The sequence below is a fragment of the Fundulus heteroclitus genome, chromosome 8 (genome assembly GCF_011125445.2).
Source record: "Fundulus heteroclitus isolate FHET01 chromosome 8, MU-UCD_Fhet_4.1, whole genome shotgun sequence".
Classification (NCBI taxonomy): domain Eukaryota; kingdom Metazoa; phylum Chordata; class Actinopteri; order Cyprinodontiformes; family Fundulidae; genus Fundulus; species Fundulus heteroclitus.
Genome location: NC_046368.1, coordinates 5,111,459 through 5,136,022, shown reverse-complemented (window position 1 = coordinate 5,136,022; position 24,564 = coordinate 5,111,459). Strand labels below are relative to the sequence as shown.

At 41.4% G+C, this 24,564-nt stretch overlaps 1 protein-coding gene across 1 annotated transcript in view; it reads left to right on the top strand.

Moving 5' to 3' along the window:
- Positions 1-24,564, top strand: part of dcc (DCC netrin 1 receptor) — a gene marked incomplete in the record, with an annotated part of 404,255 nt that overhangs the window by 175,030 nt on the left and 204,661 nt on the right. The window contains 2 exon segments of the mRNA XM_036139981.1: positions 11,290-11,612; positions 24,183-24,470. Of these exon segments, the coding sequence (XP_035995874.1) occupies positions 11,290-11,612; positions 24,183-24,470 (611 nt within the window).

The following is a 24,564-nucleotide window of genomic DNA, read 5'->3' as shown; positions in this document are numbered from 1 at the left end:
GCACATAGTGAAAGTCTCCAGAGTCCTGCTAATGACCTGATTATTTGATTCAGGTGTGTCTAAAAATTTCAGACGATTCAGAACCTCGTCTAAAAGTTCCAGGACACCGGACCTCAAAAAGAGGAAGTGGAAAAAGAGGTTTTTCTGGTTTGGCAACCGCATGGGTTCATCTTTGCAGGAGGAGATCCGCTCCTCTACATCTGAGGTTATGATTCCTGCAGGTCTTTCCACTCAGGGGATCAGTCTCTGCCCCAAACAGAGGAGTTCAAGTATCGCAATCTGTCAACCAGAGGTGTTGATGGAGCAGAGGGATCTATGGATGGATGGATGGTTGGATGTAATGCTGGATAAAGGGAGGCATACTGTAAATTTTTGTTAACTGAGCCTGATTAATGGATTCTTAAAGGGCCATGCTGCTGAAAATGTGATCGGCGGTCAGATTTAATTTTCTAAACGTCCAGATTTCAGAATCTCTGATTAGATGTTCGGAGTTTTACCGACATCCCTGCTGTTTATTTAGTGATTTTTTTGTCTTTGTTCGCCTCCGCTGTTCCGTGCACTGTTATTTGTCTTTACTCCTGTTGCTCCTCCATCCTGTTGCATGATTTCCGTCAGCATGGTTGTCTGCTTCCAGACAGCGGCTGGCAGACTTTAAGCCTGCTCCCGTTTTTGGACTCTCTCCAGAGTCGTAATGCAGTCTTCCTTTCAGACAGTAACCCACTGTGTCAGCCATTGTTAGTCTGTGTTCACATGGAGTTTGGCTGATGTCCACCTTGCTTTCACCGCCTCTCATCATTTAAACTCCTGCACAGCTCTTTGGATTTAAACCGCTCTACCTTTTGAGGCCGTTTCTGCCGCGCTGATCCTCACAGAGCCGCTCCGTGCTTTATTATTACCAGCGCCTGATCCGGCCCGTGTTTGCATTCCTGTTAAATGCTGCAGGGTTCTGTTGGCAGGACTTGGACCATTGTTTAATTCCTGTTCGTTTCTACCACTCCTGAATATTAAATGCTGAGGCATCCTCCTGCTGCCAGCTTCCGTTTTATTTATTTATTTCGGAGACTGTCTGCGGTTTGTTCAACTGAAGAGCTAAGAGCGAAAGCACAGAGAAAGGAATTAAGATTAAAATAACATGCAAAAATACACAAAAACTCAGCATGTTCTTTAGGAACGGGGATTAGATTCCAAAGCATTAAGCAAATCACAATAAATGCAAAAAGAATGTGTAATACTACAAAATTTTCAGTTAATACTGATCATCTGTGTGTGGATGTTCACATTAACTGGGTGACGAATAGCTGGTAGATAAATTCACATCCAAATATATTAGGAGTTCCACATATGTTGTTGATTTCTGTGTACATTTATATCAAATTAATGTTTGTATATTTTAAACATGTAAACATTTAAATGTTACGTCTAGGATTATTTTCTTGTGCAGATTCAGCCCCTTGTCTTCCGCTGGGATTTTATATGAAAACTATGAGCTGTTACATCTTGAAACATAATTTTCTCCAGGCAACTTTACCAATATTCACAATCTAGTAAAAGACACAACCCTCCAGATCTCTTTACTGAATTTTTTATATAGTTTGTTTTCAGGTTTGCAGTGGTGTTCCTCTTTTTCTTTTTCTTTTTTTTTTTCATTTGTTACGGCTTCTAGTGGCTCGCTTTTATTGACAGTAGACTGACAGGAAGGGGGTGGAAGAAGGGGAGAGACATGCGGCAAAGGACCAAAGGTCGGACTCGAACCCGGGTCGACCGCGTCGAGGACTAAAGGCCTCTAAACATGAGTTGCGCTACCTGCTACGCCACAAGCGCACCCAACGGTGTTCCACTTTTAATTTATTGGACCTAACTTGGTATTTTAGTCTTTAAACTTGAATTTTCCCCATGGATCTACAGCTTTTCCCATCACTTACTTCAGAACCCTGTGCTACACGGTTAAGCAGTAGTTATTGCCTTTGCCCCAGGGAAAGAAGGTCCTGGGTTCAAATCTTGGCTTTTCTGTTTGCATTGTTGCATGCCTGTAGTAATAGCATACCTCTCAACTTTTCACGACAGTTGAGAGTGAGATTGTGGTCGGGGGGGGGGGGTGCTGTTCAAGACGGTCACTATTTTGAACGGACTTTGCTTTCATGTTACAGTTTGTAATAAAACATGACGACTTACCATTTAATTTGCACGCAACACGGACCGTAGAAGTGTTTCACTTTGGATGAGGGAAACTTGTTTGCGCGGCGGCGGTCCTTGCAGCTGTGTTCCCTCTACTACTGGACGTGCGGAAACCATTTTACCGCAAATTGGTTCCGCCATGACGCGAAGCGTCCGGACGCGTGCGTTTCAAGAGTGAGATTTTGATTGTAAGATTGAGATTTTCAAAGTAATGCGTGTGAGCGTGTGCAATTGATGAAATGCGTGTGTCACACGGTCAATGCGTGAGAGTTGAGAGCTATGAGTAATAGTAATAATCATAGTAATAGTAATATCATCTTTATTGTCATTGAAACATACATTACAATGAAAAGTGTTCTTTGCTTTTAACCCATCACCCTTGGGGAGCAGTGGGCTGCCATGTGGGGTTTAGGGTCTTGCTCAGGGACCCAGAGTGCAGGCGCTGGGGATAGAACCGGGTACTTGCACCTTTCTCTGAGTGCAAGCGCGCTGCTCTAACCACTGGGCCAACACTCCCCTGTATGTCTTTGTGGTGGTCCCATTATGGACTGGTGACCCGTCCAGTGTGCACTCGCCCATTTCCTACAAGAGATATGCATGCTAACTTTGCAAAATTGCAAAATCTCCAGAAGTCTGAAAATCCCAATAATTAGCTGAAGGTGTTACTGTTAGCACGCTAACAGCAAGATCAGCATGCTAACTTTACTGCTTTTATTCTTTCAACAAGTTGGAATATCACAATAATTAACTGTGGATTCATAAACATAATAATTTTCAAATTTCTTTTAGAAATAAGAAAATAATCAGTGCTTCAAGGTCACTCCACAAACTAACAAACTAAAAATCTCCAAAAATAGCTTATAGTGATTAGCATGCTAACTGGGATCAACATGCTAACTTTACTGCTTTTATTCTTTAAACCAGTTTGAAAAACTGAATGATTAGCTGTAGATGTTATCATTAGCACGCTAACAGGGATCAACATGCTAACGTTACTGCTTTTATTCTTTCAACAAGTTTGAAAATCCCAATAATTAGCTGTAGATGTTACCGTTAGCATGCTAACAGGGATCAGCATTCTAACTTTACTGCTTTTATTCTTTAAAGCAGTTTGAAAAACTGAATAATTAGCTGTAAATATTACTGTTAACACGCTAACAGGGATCAACATGCTAACGTTACTGCTTTTATTCTTTCAACCAGTTTGAAAATCCCAATGATTAGCTGTAGATGTTACTGTTAGCATGCTAACACGGATCAACATGCTAACTTTACTGCCTTTATTCAGTTTTTAAAAAAACTGAATAATTAGCTGCATATTTTACTGTTTGCATGCTAACAGCAACAACTAACTTAGCGTGACCAGACGTCCCCCATTTCCGGGGACAGTCCCTGTTTTGGATGACCTGTCCCTGTAGAAAGTTGTTCCTTGATTTCAGTGTATCATGATGGAGTAAAAAAGTTTAGCGCAACAAGAGGTCTTTACCTAGTCCTGCCGCTGATTTGACGTAGTAGAAGAGCTGAGCCGAACGCATCTTCCTCGCCCCTTCGGCGTCGCAGATCAGGCAAAACAAATCACCCCCACCCCCCGCTCAACAAAATGAAAGACGTACTCGGTTTTCTTAACCTAACTGTCCAACAGTGATGGTATTTCTTCTTTCTACCTCCACCTCCACTGGAGGAGCTGGCCGTCCTCATGAGCTCAGCTGTATATCAGCTGCTGTTCCAGCCAACTCCATAATGGAAGCTGGCTGAAGCCACCACAGAGTCTAAATAGTTTCCCTTTGTTTTACTTTCACTTTCTGAAATGAGAAAGTGAAAAGAAAAATATTATATTATTAAAGTTTTTCATGATGTTCTATTTCTTTTTAGCTGTTTTTTTGTACTGCGATAGACTGGCGACCTGTCCTGGGTGTATCCCGCCTCTAGCCCATTGACAGATGGAGATAGGCACCAGCACACTTCGCCAGTGATGGGAATAACTGTCTTGAATAACTGTCTTGAGAGACGGGAGGATAAGATAACCTCTCAGTAGTGATGGGTCCGGCAACACCGATACGTCGGCGCATGAGTCGAGCTCGTACAGCAAAACCTGTGTCGATGCGCTACGTGACCGATACAGGAACTGTTTCGGACTGACTGACGCGCCAAACTGTTTCTGTTCCCTCTAAAATCCAAGCTGAACTGTAAACAAAATAATAATAAACCAAGTTTTTTTTAACCATTTTGCAACTCTGGTGTGATGGTGTACCACGGCCCGGCTCTGTGAGTGGCAGGTGCTGATCGGAGCGCACCACTGATGGATGGGTTGGGCAGACGCCTTTATGGTTGGGCGGGTTGCGCTGTGCGTCTTTGTTCTGAGCGTCGGCTGATCTACACTGAGTAGAAAGCTGCTACTCTTCCTCCCTTTGTCATACTCAGCATTTCCAATTTCAGAACAGATGATATCAGTCAGGTAACTAAACACAGCGCCCGATCAACCATTGAACGTGAGCATGAAAAAAAGCCCGATCACTGGAACGCAAGTGAACGTGATTCCCCATGGCAATGACAGGGAATAAGTTTGGAAGTGCGCATGTACTGCGAGTAGAATTAGAAATCTTTAAAGAAGGCATATGGACAATATTAAACCATAAGAAACAATGCCGTTGCTGCTGAAAACCGCGAGAGAAAATTGTTGAAAAAGTCAATGCATGCGCGAAATGAAAGTTATGTGATGGAGAATTAAAGCTGCTTTCACCACACTTCACTGTTTAACACAAAAGGGGGAGTATGTGTGTGTGTGTGTGTGTGTGTGTGTAAGGGGTATCCATTGAAAGGATATGGCAGCAAAAAAGTTGCAAAAAAATAAATAAAAAAGCCACGCAAACGCAATAGTTACTTTTACTGGTAACTGTTTACTTTTATAGTGGAGTAACTCAGTTACTTTTAGGGAGAAGTAACTAGTAACTATAACTAATTACTTTTTCAAAGTAACGTGCCCAACACTGACCCTGGCGACCCCAGCAGGGATAAAGCATGTCACAAAATGCATGGATGGATGGATGTTTTTGTGAATTCATAATCAGCCACTATCCTGAGGTGGATCCATCCAAACATCTTATAAAGACACCATGAATATAAAAACTCACCTTTGAAAAACAGCAACTGAGGGGCTAAACCTAACAATAATTAGATTTTCTTACTCCAGAAAATGTTTATATTTCCCCCTGCATGATAAAAATGTAAATAAATCCTCCTTTAAATATCCTTAAATATTCAGAAATGATCCAGAAAGATCACGTAGCACTAACAGAAAGGAATTTGTCTTCAAACATGAAGTGAAGAGCAGCTCAATGTTACCGATGAAATATGAAGAAAAGACGACCGGGGGGCAGCAGAGAGAGGAGAGACGGAGGGGAGAGGCGACAGAGAGTGATAGCATCAAACTGCAGGACGAAGCGTACAAGGGCACGCTGCCGAGGTGTGTGTGTGTGTGTGTGTGTGTGTGTGTGTGTGTGTGTGTGTGTGTGTGTGTGTGTGTGTGTGTGTGTGTGTGTGAGCGATGGAAGTGAATACAGATTGAGCTGTCAGGGAAGTGATTTACTGATAGAGAGGGAGGGGGCGCGACTGGTGAGGGGGAATCAATAAGAAGGAAACCATGAAGGAAAAGAGAGGAGGAGGATAGAAAGCAAAGCAGATGGAGGAAAGCAGGGATGAAGAGTGAGTGGAGTGTTGGATGGAGTGAGGGGGGGGGGGGCTGTGGGGAGCATGTTGGGGGGCAAACACCTGTGATTGGACGCGTTGAGGTGATTTATAGAAGAGGTTTCAGAGCGAAGCTGCAGACCTGCTGGTTAATATTGTTCTCCCGGGTTCTTCCATCCTTTACCCTGCAGAAAATATTCCTGCTGATCAAACTTTATGCACATTTCTTACATTTCCACCAAAGGGGGCGATGTAGTTTGCGTGATAAAGACACATCGACTGTTACCATGAAGAAAAAAAAACGTACGCCATGGACATGTGCTCCGTCCCTCTTTACTTTTAAATAAAAGCCGATGGCGGCAGCATCATGCTGTGGCAATGTTCACCGTTAGTTCTGCTCTCCACAAAGATCAGAAGATGTCCTGTTTACAGTTTGCTACAAACCGTGGTGGAGAGACTTTGACTAGACTTTTCTTCAGTTGAATAAAAACAAAATAGAAGTAATAACATTTGGACCAATAGAGGAGAGATCAAAAGTTAGCACACAGCTCCAGCTGCTTCAGCTAAAAACCACCAATCAGGCCCGAAATCTGGGAGTAGTGATGGACTCAGACCTAAACCTCCAAAAGCATCTAAAGACAATTACAAGGTCAGCTTTCTATCACCTGAAGAACATTTCCAGGATTAAAGGACTGATGTCTCAGCAGGATCTGGAAAAACTAATCCATGCGTTTATTTTTAGTAGAACTGATCACTGCAACGGTGTTTTCACAGGCCTGCCTAAAAAGTGGATCAGAACTCTGCAGCTGATCCAGAATGCTGCTGCCTGCGTCCTCACTAAGACTAAGAACGTAGAGCACATAACCCCAGTTCTAAAGTCCTTACACTGGCTCCCTGTATCTCAGAGAATAGACTTTAAAATCCTTCTGTTAGTCTATAAATCCCTGAATTAGCACCTAAATACATCACAGACTTATTATCAGGGCATCAACCCTCCAGACCACTCAGGTCTTCTGGCTCCAGCCTGCTCTGCAGAACCAGAACCAGAACCAGACATGGAGAAGCAGCATTTAGTTCCTATGCTCCACTTATCTGGAACAAACTCCCAGAAAACTGTAAAGGTGCGGAAAGCCTGAGTTCCTTTAAATCAAGATTAAAAACACATTTGTTTAGGATTGCCTTTAACTGTTCTAGTTAACTGAATCACCACTTCTTTGTTCTAATTTCTATCTACATTTTATTCCTACTTGCTTTTATTCTGTTTTAATTTGCTATATTTTAATCATGTAAAGCACTTTGCATTGTCCCTGTACTGAATTGTGCTATATAAATAAATTTGCCTTGCCTTTGCCTTGCCTAGACCGATGTAGCACATGATTGATGGAGACCATTCCGCTGTAGTTCCGGTTGGGATTGGTTCGTTCTCCTGCTGGAAGGGGAACCTCCACCCCAGGGGACGAGCAGAGGAGAGTAAAACCGGATCTCTGTGAACGCGTCATCTTCGGTATGAAACATGGAGGTAGTATTATAGTGAGGGGAGGCTTAAATAAACGCGACATCCTGGAGGAAAACCTGTTAGAGGCTGCAGGAGGCCTGAAACTGGAGATCCTGCAGATCCACCCTGAAGATGCAGCCAGAGATACTATGGGATGCTTTAGATCGCAGCATAATCATGGGTTAGAGTGGCCTAGTCAAAGTCCAGACCTAAATCCTACTGAGAATCTGTGGCTAACTCTCATTTTCGTCTAATCTGATTGATCTTGAGCTGTTCTACAAAGAAGAATGGGTGTGTGGTTATAATGTGGGGGGTAGGAAAACTTTTTCATGGCACTGATGGCAACTATTTACCGTTTACATTTAAATTGATTACAAAAATCACCTCTACACCTTATCCTGCAATTTACTGTAATTTACTACAATTTACTGTGATGTTCTCAAGCTGTATGCAAACGTAATTTCGATCTGTACGCACTCTGTGTCATACAAAATGACAATAAAGTTGGCTAAGTCTAAAGTCTAACTAGGACAGAATAAAACACAAAGCAATAAGTTTCTTGTGAAAAGCTGAAAAAATGTAAGAAAAAGGGGCGCGGGGGGCAGAAAAACGGGTTTGAACCCCGACCTGGAGAGCTTCGCTGCCGTTTCTCCGTCTCTCTGTCTGGCGACGGTCGATTAAAGGCCTCTAGAGCCACAAAAGAAAAGAAAGAGTGAAGCCAAAGCGATGACAATACTGGATTTAAAGGTCTGTAGAGCCAAAAAAAGCTGCAGGTTTCCAGAGAAAGAAAGTCTGGTGGGTTAATAAACTGAAACTTTTGAGCTGAACGTTTAATAATTTGGGCCTTAAAATGTCCAGAATAACAGGAACAAGCTGTCACAGCTCCTTTGTCCCGGAGGGGAAAGCATCCAGATATCCCATCTCCCCATTCCCCCCCCCCCCCCCCCCCCCCCCGGCGTTTTAATTCCTCGTCCTGCTGTTTCTTAAAGGCGGTGTAATCCGGCGGCGTGAAACGAGCGCGGCTGCCTCGCTTCAAAGCCCTCGCAGCCGAGACGTGGTTTCAGGTCGTTCCGTGCCGCCTTTCAGACTTTCCAGGGAACACAGGCAGAAGCTGAACGGTGGCTTTGACTGAACAAACTGGCTCTCTGATCACGATGAAAGCCTTTTTAGCTGCAATGACATCAAAGGCTCTGGGAGATGACGGCGCTGCTCGCTGCTGCTGGTGCATTAAGGCAGAGAAATAATAAAAACAAAGAAGAGGCTCAGGAGGCTGGGGCTCTGAGAGGAATGACAAGTTATCCCGCCAAGGAGGGCGCTTCATGCAGGAGGTTAAACTGTCTGGGTGATGTTGGAGCGTTAATATTAGATAAAAAAAAAGGAAAATAATTAAAGATTCTGGTCAGAAAACCGCTGGAGGAAACAATAAAGCTGATATTGTAGCTGCAGGGTTTTTATCGTCTCTCACCGCCTTTAAACTTTAAAGGTTAATATGATTGAAGCGCATGTTGGTCATGAAAGCTAAGAGGCACAATGTGTGCAAGTAAATATTTAACATCCTAGAAATAAATCAGCGGGAAGTGAGCAGAGAAGCCGACTGCGGTCACCTTCAGAAGCCAAATAGTTTCATCATTTAGGTCCGTCTGTGCAGTCGAAGCGTCACACCAAAGGTCTATATCTTGTGATGATACTCTAGAGCAGCGGTGTCAAACATACGGCCCGCGGGCCGGTTCCGGCGAGGCGAACAATTTAGTCCGGCCCGCTGGCTAAATGCATTATAATTATTCAACAATTGTTTTGTTTTTTTTAATCCAGGTAACTGTCTGGCAATGTGGCAATAATAATTGTTGTCTTAATATATATATATATATATATATCAGTATATATATATACTGATATATATATCAGTATATATATATATATAATATATATATATATATATATATATATATATATATATATATATATATATATATATATTAGGGCTGGGTATCATCTAGGATGAGCCGATACGATACGATTCTTGATACATAGCTCAGCTTGCTTTGATTCCAATATCGATATTTATTACTTTGAATTAATGCTCAGTGATTCAATCACCAAAATCAGCCAAATATTATGTTTATGTTCTATTTATTGATAACAGACATATTAACAGGAAAATAAAGTGCATTTGCTTCAATGCATTTAACGTGTCACAGAAACCAAAAATGTGCCCAAACATCTGATTTTAGGGACAAAGGAGCTTCTAAAATCCTGTCGGCCGTTCCACAAATTCGTCTCACTTGCTCTCCTTCGCTGTGAACTGTAATGGTTGCGCTGTAATAACGCCCCCTAGAGGTTGGGAGGTATATCGATATTGAAAGCCAGAATATCGATATTAAATCGTTTTTAAAAATATCGATATTAATCTTTATATCAATTTTTATGCACAGCCCTAATATATATATATATATATATATATATATATATATATATATATATATATGTGTGTGTGTGTGTGTATATATAGATATATATATATATATATATATATATATATATATATATATATATATGTGTGTGTATATATATATATATATATGATATTGTTTAATAAACAATTCATCTGCTCACTAGGGGTGGATGATATATAAAAAATTATATGAATAAATTAGAATTTATATTGGATAGATATCGATAATTATCAACAAATTGAAAACAGGCCAGAACCAGCAGCTGTTCTGCCGGTCTTGGCCTGTAAACTCTGGGTCTCTCACATTTCGCTCTGGAAGGTCTCCAGTGTGGACGCTTTGTAGATTCTGTGCAGGTTCTGGAGGCGTTCTTTCAGGCATGTCCTCTTTTTGGTCATCAGAAGCAGTGGATAAAGTTTTGTTGCAGAAAATAGACGTTTGTCTGACATTTGCCTTTTCCTACCACACTGTCTCAGTTTTTGGTTCTGATTTGATGTTTTCTTTTGTGTTTTTTTTTTTTTTGCAAGTATTTAGAAACAGAGGGAGATTTATGATGAGTCTGAAGATGATTTATTTTGTTTCCAGACATCTGGGAGCAAATTAACTTCAACTTTCACCGCAGTAAAGTAAAACCTGACTCTGCTGCTGCAGCCGTGGTTCACAAGTGCAGACGAAGTTTCAGTTCTTCGACGGGCAAATCCAAGTCTGGTGTCTGAGGAGCAAGTCTCCAGTCTTTGTCCAAGTGAAGCTCCTTGACTCTGAAGAACTGATTTAACCCGTAGATATTTAATCTTTTTCAAGACACTGAACCCGTCATAAACGGTTCTGCCTTCAGTCTGTAAGCTGAACGGCGTGAACAGGTGTTAGTCTACAGAACCGGATGTCTTTCACAGACACGTCATGGACGTCTGCGTGGGTTTTAGGCTGGATAGCAGAAAAATATCCTCGACAATCTGGAGCAGGAACCTTGGTCTAATGTTAGGAACAACATGGCCCGGTGATTCTTCCACGGTACCGCCTGGTGCCCTGCAAAAACGGAACTAAAAATAAGTAACATTTTCTTAAAATTAGTGTATTTGTCCTTGATTTGAGCGGGTAAATAAGATTATCTGCCAATGGAACAAGATTTTTGCACTTAAAATAGGAACAACTCATCTCTATCATGTTATTTCAAGTGCAGGATGTCTAATTATCTTATTCTAGGGGTCAGAATACTCATTCCACTGGCAGATAATCTTATTTACCTGCTCAAATCAAGGACAAATACACAAATTTTAAGAACATTTTATAAATTTTTAGGTCCGTTTTTGCAGTGTGGTTAAGATTTGAATTTTTGAATGTTGAGTGTCGATCCAGTCGGTTCTGGTTGCAGCTGCGTTTTCTAACTAGTGACTGATCCCCGCCTCTTCCTCTTCTTTTCCCCACAGCCTCAGATGCTCCATCGTCTTCCTCCTCCTCCTCCTCCTCCTCTTCGTCCTCATCTAGTCCCAGCTTCGTGGACTTTACCTTCGCCCTGGAGCCTCAGGACACGGTAACGGTGCGAGGCGGCGCGCTGCAGCTGGACTGCCAGGCCCAGGCGGACGCGGCGGCGGCGGCGGGACCCCCGTCCATCACGTGGCGTAAAGACGGCGTCCTGCTGAGCACGGTGGTCGACGAGCGGCGGCGACAGCTGGAGAACGGCACGCTGACGGTGCAGAACGTGGTGCACTCCCGGCACCACCGGCCGGATGAAGGAGAGTACCAGTGCCTCGCCACGCTGGACGGCCTGGGGAGCATCGTGAGCCGGACCGCAAAGGTCACGGTGGCCGGTAAGGGTCTTTTCTCATCTCACGTCGCTGCAAAAGCTGTAGATTCAGCAGGAAAAGCTGAAAAGAGGCGCCACACCTTGACCTGCCCTTGGTGCTCATAATGAATCATCAGAGGAGTTCATTTCGCTCTACATCCTCCGTCTGCTTCTCTGGTCATATTCATTTAATAGAACCAAAGTAACTCACCTGTAATGTAATTTACAAAGTGCACTGTGGCTTAAGATCAATACAGTTTATGGAGCACATTAATAGACAAAGAGGCACCGGGGGCTTAAGTGCATCTCCATCAGCAGCAGCAGCAGCAGCAGCTGTCTGGGAGAGCGCAGGAAACGTCCGACGCCGCCAGAGCTCAGATTGTTTCATCATCAGCTTGATCTCACATGACGACACGGAAAATAATCCCCAAACCTTCTACCTGCAGGTTTTATCTCATGCCAGGCTTGTACACCTGCCAGAGGAGAACCCGGGCTTTGCGTGTCCACCACAGCTGCAGAGGCGGCCAGTAATCCTGGAAAATTAGATTTCAAAGCGTTGCGTTATTACAGCGTGTATTTAAATGTAATCTGTGATGTTCATCTAATCTTAAAGGTACTCGTCTTTAACTGTACGGCCTCTTGTTTCCACACTGATGCTACGTACCAAATCAGAGATAATCTCCCAGGTTTAGGAAGACGCTCGGATTCTGTCTGACGCTCCGGGGGAAAACCACGACTTTGCCTCCTTTTCCATATCAGCAACATCGTGCAGGAGTTCTGGTCCAATCTTTAAGATTGCTTCGGTTCTTTGAGATTTCTGCTCTGCTCTTAATGTCCCACCACAGCTTTTCACTCCTTCATTATGTTGATGACTCGGTCTGGACCACTTTTAACTCTAGAATACTTTGGCACATGGTCCAGGGAATGAATCTAAGGTTCTCTGGTCCTGTGGCTGCAACACAATCCCAAACAATGAGCCATCGTACTTTAGACTTACTATGAGGTCAGGATGCTGATGATTTGATGATTTGACTGAGGTGTGTTGGACCAGGGACACATCTAACATTTACCTAAAAACATCTTGATGATTCCCTAAGATCTCTGGTAACACATTCATTAGATGGAAGAGACCAAACTGGACCTTTTGTAGACAGTATGGGTCCCGTTATATCTACCAGTTCAGAACCAGAACATCATTCCTGCTGTCTGACATGCTGGTAGAGTGACCAGCAGAAGGATGATGCAGATGGAAACTTTTAATTTTTATTCAGGCAAAATTGTTACCGACAAAATAAAATATTCTAACAATAGAAGAGGTTAAGTTTTTGTATTTAATTGCATAGAAACCAGGACCTCATCTGTAACATTCAGCAACATTTAGTCTAAGCAGACTTGCATCCAAAATCAGATTTTTATTAATTTGTTAAACTTTGATGATTACTGCAATGTTTTTAATGAAAAAGTGACTTAAACCTGTTCTTGTTGTATAAAAGGCAGCTTGTTCTATTTCTTTCAATCAAACACAAAGAGTGTGCAAACTAGACATCTTTCTTTTAATAAGAAACGTGCAAACCCCCATTTATGTTCTGGGCCTTTAATAATTCACACATTCCTGCAGAACATCTGCTGACTTAATTTTTTTTACTTAAATATCGTATTCTTGGTGTATTGTTGAATAGACAAAAAAAAACATCTCCAAAAAAGTGAAGTGATTTGAGTTTTTATTTTATTTCTTGGTCCGTCTGACTTGCCGATTTTGTCTCACATGAAAAAACGTTGTGACACCCCTGCTCCAACGTGCCTGAATAAAATCAGTTGTACAAAGCAGGGCGAGTCAACAGTGATGAAGACTTATTACTGTCAGAAACACTTTATTAGCCAGTTATCAGGCTTATGGGGAAGGTTGTCAAAATAATGACTGATACTAAAAAATGAACTATTCACGTATGCTTATTTGCGTTAAAACTTTCACTTTTGCCCAAATTGTCGCTCAAAAACGATCCGCTGCTGGAAGCGTAAAGTCTAACATGTGGAGTACTGCTAGAAACACACATAATTTGTTTATTGCTTTATTTTGAGCCATATAATAGGAATAAAACTGGGTAAAAAAGGAACAAAGAAAAAATCAATACTTTTTGAAATAATAATACTGTATTTATACACAAACAAGAAACACATTTAGGTCAAAAACCTCTTTAGCCGATGGAATAAACCCAAAAATGTTTTTCAGAGGAACTTTCCCTATCAGGCTGGCCGGAAAAACTAAATTAGCTATAGGCTAATGCTACAAGCTAGCACTATGACACTGTGGAGTAAATCTGCATCTGCAGCAGTACGGTGGGAAACTCACTGTTAGACAACATAAGCTAAATATGTTCAAATATTAGCCTGACAGAAACAGGCGGAGCGATGACCGGGTTCTGTTGATCTGAACTTCCCCGTCCAGATGTGTTTCCCAGATGTGCAGTTCTTCTGCAGGATGAATCGATGTAGGAAGATGCTCATCAGCAGTCGGCTCAGTCGGCTAATAAACCGTGAAGAAAGCCGCAGCATCCCGCCCTGCTGCTGGAGATCACTGCAGAAAATCTGCAGCAAAATGACGTTAAAATTGTGTTAGCATGGACCAGATCCTTGTTTTCACTGTGAAGAATATGTTTTGTATGCATCAGATCCATGGTGGTTTATAAACATCATTCATTTAGTGTAGAAACATCTTTAATTTTTCGTTCAGTCGTATAATTTATTTGCATTATTAGCAAACTGGCAGGTAAATGGGAGAACACAGTGGCACATTAAAGATAAGCGATTTTGGTGGATTAAAATAACTGCGTGATTGAATCAAAGGTTCATACATTCATAAGGGATATTAACGCTTAGACTGTTAGTTTTATCTGGTCTACTTTGGTTTTACCAAACAGAGAAGGGACCCTTAAATTATATATTTCCCTAAACGAGTTCTGAATCGTCCGCTACCGATTGGTTTTGTCCTCATTAAGGAAGTTAAGGTTAAGTTTAATTTGTCATGATTTAATTCTTCATACATTTTGCGGGCAGCCAGTTGACGTTCACTGGTATATAGTATTCAGTGTTTTCTTTGTACTGGTATCTATTTTGAAACTTTAGTATTGTGACAATCCTATTGGGTGCTGATTACTTTGTCACATAGAGCCAGGTTTATTTGGAGAGACTTGGTCCTTTGATAAATAAAATTGTGATTTTTAAACAGTGTTTCTGTATTACTCTAATTTTCATTATCTCACATTAACACAGATTTGTTGATTTAAAATATTCATATGCAACAAAAAGCAAAAACAAAGGAAATCTGTAAGGAGGTTTGGTTTTCACGGCTCTGCAGCTAAATGTGCCGATATATGTAATCAGGACTAACTTGAGGCCATGAAGGCATCATGGGGTGTAGGAATAAGGTGGATGTAATTAGAATAAATAGTCTCACAGTTTGCTATTTAGCTACTTATCAGCATGGTGGTCAGATTACATGCAAGAACAAACCAAACTACACAGTTTGAAGGGAACCACTCCATGTCTAAACGTCTGATTTATCAGCTGCTTATCCAAGTATCTTTGCAGTTCTTTTTTTTTGAGTGTTTGGTCTCTGGAGAAAACTCTTCAGTCTGAGCAATTAAAGATCCAGGACATCAGCGGCTAACGGCGACAGTATGCTTGCATAACCAAAAAAAATAAATAAATAAAACCCACTTCAGAACCGTTTCATGCCTTTTTTCTGGCTCTGTTCACAGTCAGGTGACGCTCTCAGGCACGATCAAAACTTGTTTAATGACTAAACTTTAAAGGCTTTAGAAATATTGTAGGACTTTTTTTTCCCAAATAATAACTGTTGTTGTGATGTAAAACCATATTTGTGTGACTGGTCTCATTAAAAAGAAAGCCTGCAGGCGAGCTCTTTGGTCACGTGGCTCGGCGCGGGTACAGTTGCTCTAAATGCGCCTCTTTAGCATAAATGTAAAACGTTCAGGCCTGAGCCGAAGTATCAGACGCACACACAGTCACGCTTAAACACAAATTTGTCATTCCAAATGGCATTCACGTCACACACATTACAAGGCAAAATGCTAATTAACAAGAGAGGCTTAAAAATTCAATTAGCAGTCTGGTGGTGTGTTGGTGCCTCTGTGCCCAGAATTGAGTGTAAACTGTGAATTAATTAGAAACGCAGACAGGAGATAAGAGTTAGGAGAAGAGAAGCAGAACTGAGAAATGATGGGAGAAGCAGTGAAAGCTTCCCAACCTAAAGCTGAATAATGCCGGTACCCAGAAGGGATGTGTTGCTAAAGGAGAGATGAAATTACGGTGCAGTTACAGACCAATATGAGTCACTGCCAAACTTCTTTCTTTTTACCAGGAAAATCTGAAAAATGTGACTTTACCTTCCAGTTTCCTGGGTCAGGACTCAGTAGAACCACAGTTTGCTGCATTTCCAGCTGCAGGAAACATCCACAGACTGAACATATTCTGCCAACATCAAGCTTCACAGATATTCATTTGGATTTATGACACTGAGCTATATTATACACTGGAGTGCTAATAGCCGCTGTTAGAACGAGTCGCTTTGAAGCCACCAGCCGCCATATTGGTACTCCCTATTTTCCTCCAGTAACTAGGGAATATGTGCGCTACAGCATCGAATAACGAGGATTTTCTCATGTTCAGGGGGGGGGGCTTAAAACTTTTAAAATGTCAAATGCCATATACTTTTATCAAGTATTGAGAAAGTCGTGTGCTGAAATATTTTGCATTTTGTTTATTTAAACATTATATTTAAATATACATATATAACATTTATAAATATATAAATAACAATATACAAAAACATATATTTACATATATGTATACATATATATACATATATACATGTACAAATATTTATATATACATATATGTATATTTATAATGAATAACATGTAAAATATTTCAGCACCTAATTTCCTAGTAGCTAATAGTGTTAGTTCATCCACTGACTAGAATTACATGTGAAACGTTTTCACTCAGCCAGAAAACTGCTTGTTGTTGCAACCAAATCCTGTGGGATTCTGTGAGAGTAGGGAGGAGCAAGATGGCGGCCAGTGACTTCAGTTTTTCGGCAAAATCATCACTCCAGTATATTATATAGCTCAGTGATTAATGACTGGACTTTGACTAGGCCACTCTAGTGTGCAGTGCTTGTGTTTAGGCATGTTTTTCCACCATCTGTTTCTGCCCCAGATGGTGGATTGATAGGAGCTCTGGGAGATGTTCAAAGCTTGGGATGTTGTTGTAGAACCTGACCCTGCTTTAATATGGACCAGAACTTTCTCCCTGGCCCGTTTAGTGGGGTCCTTCATGATGCTGGTGCTTCTCTAAGGTTCTCTAACAAACCGAGCAGCTAGATTGAGACACAGGTCCATTGTAAGGAAACTGTGTTTTATTGAGGGGTATTAGAGTAACTCTGCCTTCAGACCGAGCATCAAAAAGGCGTCACGCCTCAACTTGGGCGCTTGTGCAGAGTGTTAATGACGCTCTGAGCAAAGTTTGAACATACTAGTCCAGCACACGTTGGGAGGAGCTGCCCTGCTCTTACCTGAGATCCCAACTTCCTCGCTATTCCTCCTCCAGGCGAGGTCTTTTACTGTCTCTGTAGCGATAGCCTTCCGTCCCGTCGGAAAATCTGCCTCTTTGTCACATAGCAGTCTCCCTAATTAGTTGATTTTCCAACTCTTGTGTTTGTCGTTTTGGACATTCAAGGCAAGGCAAGGCAAGGCAAATTTATTTGTATAGCACAATTCAGTACAAAGACAATGCAAAGTGCTTTACATGATTAAAATATAGCAAAATAAAACAGAATAAAAGCAAGTAGGAATAAAATGTAGATAGAAAAAAAAAGAACAAAAAAGTGGTGATTCAGTTAACTAGAACAGTTGAAGGCAATCTTAAACAAATGTGTTTTTAATCTTGATTTAAAGGAACTCAGGCTTTCCGCACCTTTACAATTTTCTGGAAGTTTGTTCCAGATAAGTGGAGCATAGGAACTAAATGCTGCTTCTCCATGTTTAGTTCTGGTTCTAGGTATGCAGAGTAGGCTGGAGCCATTCAGACATTTGAAATCTCAAAACGTGCCGCAGGACATCTCAATGCTCCTAGAAGCGCGTCCACCATAGACTTTGCATGTAAACCAGACGCCCCTGAAGCTCAAATCGCATCTGAAGAGCCTCAGTTCTTTATTTGTAAAACATTGAATCACTCTCCTTTATCATCACAGTTATGCATCATAACATCTTGGTCAGTCAGGTTAAATCCTTATAAAATACACAACGCAAAAAAGTTCAAGGGTTATAAAATACTCTTGAAAGCTCTGTAGTATCATTTTATCTATAAATCTGCTTTAATTTAAAATGTAAATAGACTTTTTGGTAAATGGAAAAGCAAGTTTTCTTTTAACCATTTCTGCTGCAGATGTTGTCGCCATGAGCTCCTTTCATTCTTCTTAAACTGCTTTCAGTCTAACTTCATAATAACTTGTTCATATTGAGCTCAAACACAAAGTCTTGGCCTTCAAAAAATGTCCTCATTAAGTTCCTGAATTTACTGCCATGGTGTTGGAAACTAACCAGCTTTCGGTCTGGTGGGTTGCTAATTAGCAGTCAGTCCTGAGGATTCGGACAAATCCTGCTTAATGGTAACGAGGAAAATGTGGTTTGACCACGAGAAGTGAATGATAATCGGTCCCAAGGTAAAGAAGGAAAAATAAACATCCCAACAAAACCTTCAAAACTGCTGCCTGCTGGCCCTGGCTTCTTTGTTGATATCAGTCACTTTGGACTTTTTAAGAAAGATAAACAAAGACGCAGACAAAGTTCACCTTTGCCTGAATCTGACTGCAGGATAACGTTAGAAAAACAGGAAGCCGAATTCTCTGCATGGTAGGTTAATCATATTTAAAGTTTGTAGATTAGACTTGAGGCAAGTTTGCTGACGGGTCCTCAGAAGTTCAAAAACAGCCTCGCCTGTATCCGTCTGGTGCTTGTTTGTGCTCAGCATCTCGGCCAATAAGGCTGATTCTGATTGCTGCAGCTGCAGGCAGTGCTGTGATGCACACAGGAACCGACAGCGGCCCAACATAAGGCACACAATATAATTTACATCAGCGTTCCCGTCACCTCACATATGTGATGATGTCAGAGAAGCTGAGGCGCGCGGCGGCCCGTCCAATGAATCCTTAAGCTCCTCTTATTTCACACGGCACTAGAAGACGGTTTGCCCTGGTTTCAGGGTTCAGCTCTACAGATTGCTTCTGTCAAGGTGGAACGCAGTAAGCAGAAACTGACTCAAACAGGCATGAAAATGGCAATGCGGTGTCAGACATGAAACTGATGCGTTGTTTGGTGGCTAGCCCGACTAGAAAGCTTTTAGAAAGGATTTATTTCCTATCACAGACTTCAGGCATTCAACAATAGAAATCAACTTTTTAAGCATGCTGAGCAGGTAATCAGGAATAACATTATCAATTATGTTGCAATGTAAAATGTTTTTATAAATAGACCGCAAAATATGAATCATTTGGTTGTCTGAATTATTTTTGTCTAAACTAACAATGATACCATTAAATAGGTTAACACAACCTGTTAGCCAATAGTGCCAACTCAGCTGGTGGCTAGCTGCTAGCTTTCGGTAGGCTGAAAGTAGTGTTAAGTGTAAAATTAACAAAAATTTCTCTCTATATTTCTTTTTACCTTGCATGTGTAGTAGCTCATATTTGGTCTGTTGATTGCTGTATAAGTGGCTAGCTGCTAAATTGATGGCGCTCACTTTTTATTCTACTACTCTGTCCATAACAGCAGCGCAACCAGGACACTTAGCAGCTTTTGTTGCGTTTAACATTTTGTCATTCAGAAAACGCTAAAAATGGACATTTGAAGAGACAGCTTTAGCTGGGGACACAACTTCCTAAACGGAGACTGTCCCCTGAAATCACAGACGTCTGGTCTCCCTAACACTCATTCATGTTTTCCCCTCTATTTAGATACCTTGCTAATCATTAGCATCAATAGCTCCATTAGCAGCATTAGCAGTTAGCTACCTAATTTGCGGTAAGATGCCAAAAAGTAAATAATGGTTTATTATTTTAATCTAAACTCATATATCCTGGTAATTCTGTATTTTTATTTGTTTGTTTTTGCCTGAACTGGGTATTTCACAGGCAACATTTGCAATGTTGAAGCAGAGTTTCTGCTAGCCATACGCTTTAGCTCTGTTAGCAGCAGCTAACCTCCCCGGCAATGAGAACAGGAGTCTGAGGAAAGCAACGGTTTACTGTTGAGGTTAAAAACATATTCTAGCTTTACTATTACATTCTTTATGTTTTATTTTTCTGGAACTAATTATATCTCACATTTGTAACATTGACTTAGAAATTATGCTGACCAGTTGTGTGGAGCTTTAACATCAATTGTGTGAATCAGCAACTGGTTTAGTTCATATTTTTATTTTATTTTATTCTTTAGTCATGGTGACAATATAGATTTAGACCTGGCTAGACCCATTATATGCTACTTACACGCTATTAATGTCACTGCCAGTACAAACAGGTACTTTTTTATATTTATTAATGGAAATGTGTTGTCAGCAAATATTTAACAACTTCTTCTGCATAAAAATATTAAGCCTTAAGTCATTTGACGAAAACATCAAAAAAACATTTTTACTATGAAAAGTTCAGAAGTAATTTTCGTATCAATAATTGATACACTTTTACCATATAACTCCAACATACATTGTTTGCTGTTGCCTTTTTTCCTATTTCATTTCTTTTCTGGTGAATCTGGAAAGCATCTGACGCATGATGAATTATCTGTCTGGTTGTAAACAAATTCAAGGACTTGTAATATATACAGTAATGATCTGGCCTCATATGCTTTATTCTACCAGGGATATTTATTTATTTTAAGCAAAATAACATTTAAAGGTAATTTAACTATGGAGTTGCATCATCTCCAATGATTTAGCAACGCATTAGTGATTGTAGTAACATCCTAATTATGAGATTGTGGAAATGTTTTCCTCTAGAAGAAAATAAGGACACCAGATTATGATAATAAATTGTGTTTTTGAAGGGAAGTAGATGTTAATAATTCAGCAGCACAGTTTGATAGCACTCCAACACTGTAGGTGGTTTTTACACTGTTCCAGCAACTCTCTAATTATATCATTACAATGTTTTTCTTCTTTGAAACAATACATAAAAAAAGTGAGAATGTATTTCTAATTATTTGTTGACGCCAAGTTTTATATATTTAGGAATGCATCAATTGAACCTTTTGAAAGAAACAACTGAGTTTTTAAAACTTCATTTCTTTTATTTCTGTTTAATTTTGCTGCACAATTACAGTAGTTTAAATGACTTGTTTGGACGTTGTTTCTTTTTATGGACATTTATATAAAATCATATTTTAATTTTTTTTAGTATAGTTTCTGTCAGAAACAAGACTGTCTTTTACAATCATTTGAGAGCAATAAATGAGAGCTAACAGGGTACCTGCAGCCTGTTAGCTCCAGGATGGAAACCTGTAAATCCTGGAAAGTACACCCTGTGTTTTGTACTGCTACCAGAAATTCGTGTAGAGCCGTGAGTTAAAGCCTTAGTAGTTGTTTTCTGAATGTAATTGGAGCAACTGAAGAATTGAAGAGGAAGTGAAACACTAATACGACTCTGTAAGCGTGAGAGATTTGCGCTGTGGAAACACCAGAGATGGAGCTGCCAGGGAGGAGGAAAAGAGGAAGACGAGGAGGGATGCAGTGAAGAAGGATGCGCAGAGGGTTGGTTGGTTGCCTCCGGGGAGCAGCTAGAAGATTACATGAAAATTTTGTTATAAAGTCAATAAATAATTTAATAGAATAACAAGCAGAAAGACGTTTTACTCCTTTGTCATCTTTGTTTCTTTCTGCTTTCTATCAGTTAGTAGTTAACCAGAACCTTGGGTTTAAAGTAGCTGCAGCGTTCGTGTCTAAAAGATAGAAGCTGCAACTGTTTGCCACAAAGTCATTTTTAGTGGATAAACGGGAAACCTGTCAGATTTCATTTTTTCCATTAAACCCAGTCTGAGCGTTAGGAGGCACGCTGCTCGTTATTCATTGGCTCTGATTCAATCACTTCATTCTGCTTTACATCTAAAGCAGAGTAACATGGAGAGGGAAATAAACTGCTCTTATTCCCAGCGTTCCTCCATGTTCTGGTTAAAATCTACCTGGAGATTAATCTACCTGAGCCCTGGATGGTAGAAAAACCAGCGAGTGCTGAGCGAGGCCCGCTGCCAGCAGTCTGCTGTTGGACTGAAGCGGATCAGACTGGAAGCGGTCCTGGTTTTCAGTGCATGCTGGACACTAACCGGGCCGTCCCCTGCGACCCGTTTCTCCCTCCATCTTTCCTGTCTGGCTTTCATCTCAGAGTCCGACCCCGTCTCTGGTTCACGTCCACACCTGCTGCTCCTCGCCTTGTTTCCTGCTCTAGTTTTGTCTTTGTTATCCGCTCTGTGTTGACCTCAGGAACCTTCACAGTGGGCTCGGATCCTTGTCCCCCCCCCCCTGCTGATGCTGCCTGCCTTTTCATCGCTCAGGGTGAAACACTGCGGGTTTGAAATGCAGCTCTGACAGCAGCTGGTTTCTGACTCGACTCTGTGAAAAGCCTCCTGTGGGTTAGTGCAGTGCACTAACAGCTCAGTTCAGCTCAGTTCAGTACATCTTGGATAAATAAATAAAAAATATTAAATCTATATCGTGCAAAGTTCTGGAACAGATAAAGGGTGCCAACCAGACTAGCGAGGTTAAACTGATTTAGGTGCTAAATGTTTGTTTCCTTTGCAGGTATTGTCACAAATCCATTACTGTGTATTTTTCAGTTAATGCTCTTATGATTTAACCTTATGTGGTTATTATGGGTGTGTTCAGGTCTTTGACACACATGAAAACCCAAAACTACGAATCTATTAGCCCAGTCAGGGAGTTATCCTAATGAAATGAAAACCTGTTAGAGGTGTTTTCCGTCTGAAGCTCCAACACCAGGAGCTGCAGCAGCTCTAAACGGCATTAACATTATTAGAAATGGCAGAAATATATACCTCTCAGCTCTGTTTTGGTTCAGCACTTTTGGGAAGATTGCGAGGGAGTTCTGTGACCAAATCAGGTTTCTGTTCAAAGGAAAAAGATCCGGCAATCAAGTCCGACACAAAAGGACGCAGGATGCAAAAGAAAACCTTTGGTTAATGTGCACAAATCTACACATTTTCAGGGTGCACCTCAGAACTTGGAGGATACTTTCTAATTCTTACAGGACACCTTCTGGAGCATCCAGGTTGCATTTTGAAACTTAAACAGTACTTCTGTGAAACCTACTTGTTACTTTTCAGAACTTACAGGGTACTTTACGGGGTACAACGGGGAACCTTTAGCGTGTTTTGTGAAACTTGAGGGGGTATTTTTCTTAAATTAGCAGATTAGTATTCCAGGCTGTGTTATGATGCAAATTGTAAGATGGTACTTTCTAAGGTTTACAGGTTAACCTGTAACTTGAAGTTCAATTCAATTAAATTAAATTTTATTTATATAGCACCAATTCATGAAACGTATCATCTCAAGGCACTTTCCAAAGTCAAATTCAATCATACAGATAGGGTCAGATTATACAAATTGGTCAAAAATGTCCTATATAAGGGAACCAGTTGATTGCATTAAAGTCCTGACAAGCAGCATTCACTCCTCCTGAAAGAGCGTAGAGCTACAGGGAGAGTCGTCTGCATTGCTGATGGCTTTGCAGCAATCCCTCATACTGAGCATGCATGAAGCGACAGTGGAGAGGAAAACTCCCCTTTAACAGGGAGGAGAACCTCCAGCAGAACCAGAACCAGGCTCAGTGTGAACGCTCATCTGCCTCCACCCACTGGGGCTTAGAGAAGACAGAGCAGAGACACAGAAAGCACAGAAGCTCACATTGACACAGGAGTACTTTCTATGTTAGATGGTAATAGTGGATGATCTGCCTCCCCTGATGATGTCACAGCTAACAGAACACCAGACCAGGTGTACCTTCTATAAAAAAAAGAGAGAGAACAAAAAGTTAAAAACTAAAATTACAACAAGCGATGCAAAACTGGAGAGCAGTAGGAGAACTCAGCAGAGTGAGATAAATAGACCCTGATGTCCTCCAGCAGCCTAAGCCTATAGCAGCATAACTATAGAGGTAGCTCAGGGTAACATGAGCCACTCTGACTAGAAGCTTTGTCACAAAGGAAAGTTTTAAGATTAGTCTTAAAAGTAGACGGGGTGTCTGCCTCACGGACCAAAACTGGGAGTTGGTTCCACAGGAGAGGAGCCTGATAGCTAAAGGATCTGCCTCCCATTCTACTTTTAGAGACTCTAGGAACCACCAGCACCCTGTAAGTGGTGTTGTTAGCAAACGTTATTAATAAAACTACCCCCCCCCAAAAAAAAACTTAAACAAAAAGCTGGCCTGATGACAGGTTCTCCATGAATCAGGCGAACATGGACCCTTCTGGCGTACCAGAAATAACTCTGCTTCCTCTGTTCTCAGGTCCGTTGAGGGTGATCGTTCCCACTGAGTCGGTCTCCTCCTACATCGGCGACACCGCCCTGCTGCGCTGCGAGGTCTCCGGCGACCCCACGCCTGTCATACGCTGGCAGAAGAACCGGGAGGACCTGCCGCTTAGCTTTCAACCCGAATCCCGGCTGGCGGTGCTGCCGTCCGGCTCTCTGCAGGTGAGCCGGGTCCAGCCGCCGGACTCGGCCACGTACCGCTGCCTGGCAGATAACCCCGGCAGCACCAGGACGGGGACAGACGCCGAACTCCGAGTGCTCCCAGGTGAATAAAAACATCCGTCCGGCTCCTGTTCCTTTAAAACTGAAATAATTTCTGCTCGCTTGGCTCAGAGAGATGCGAGTCTTTTCATTTGGAC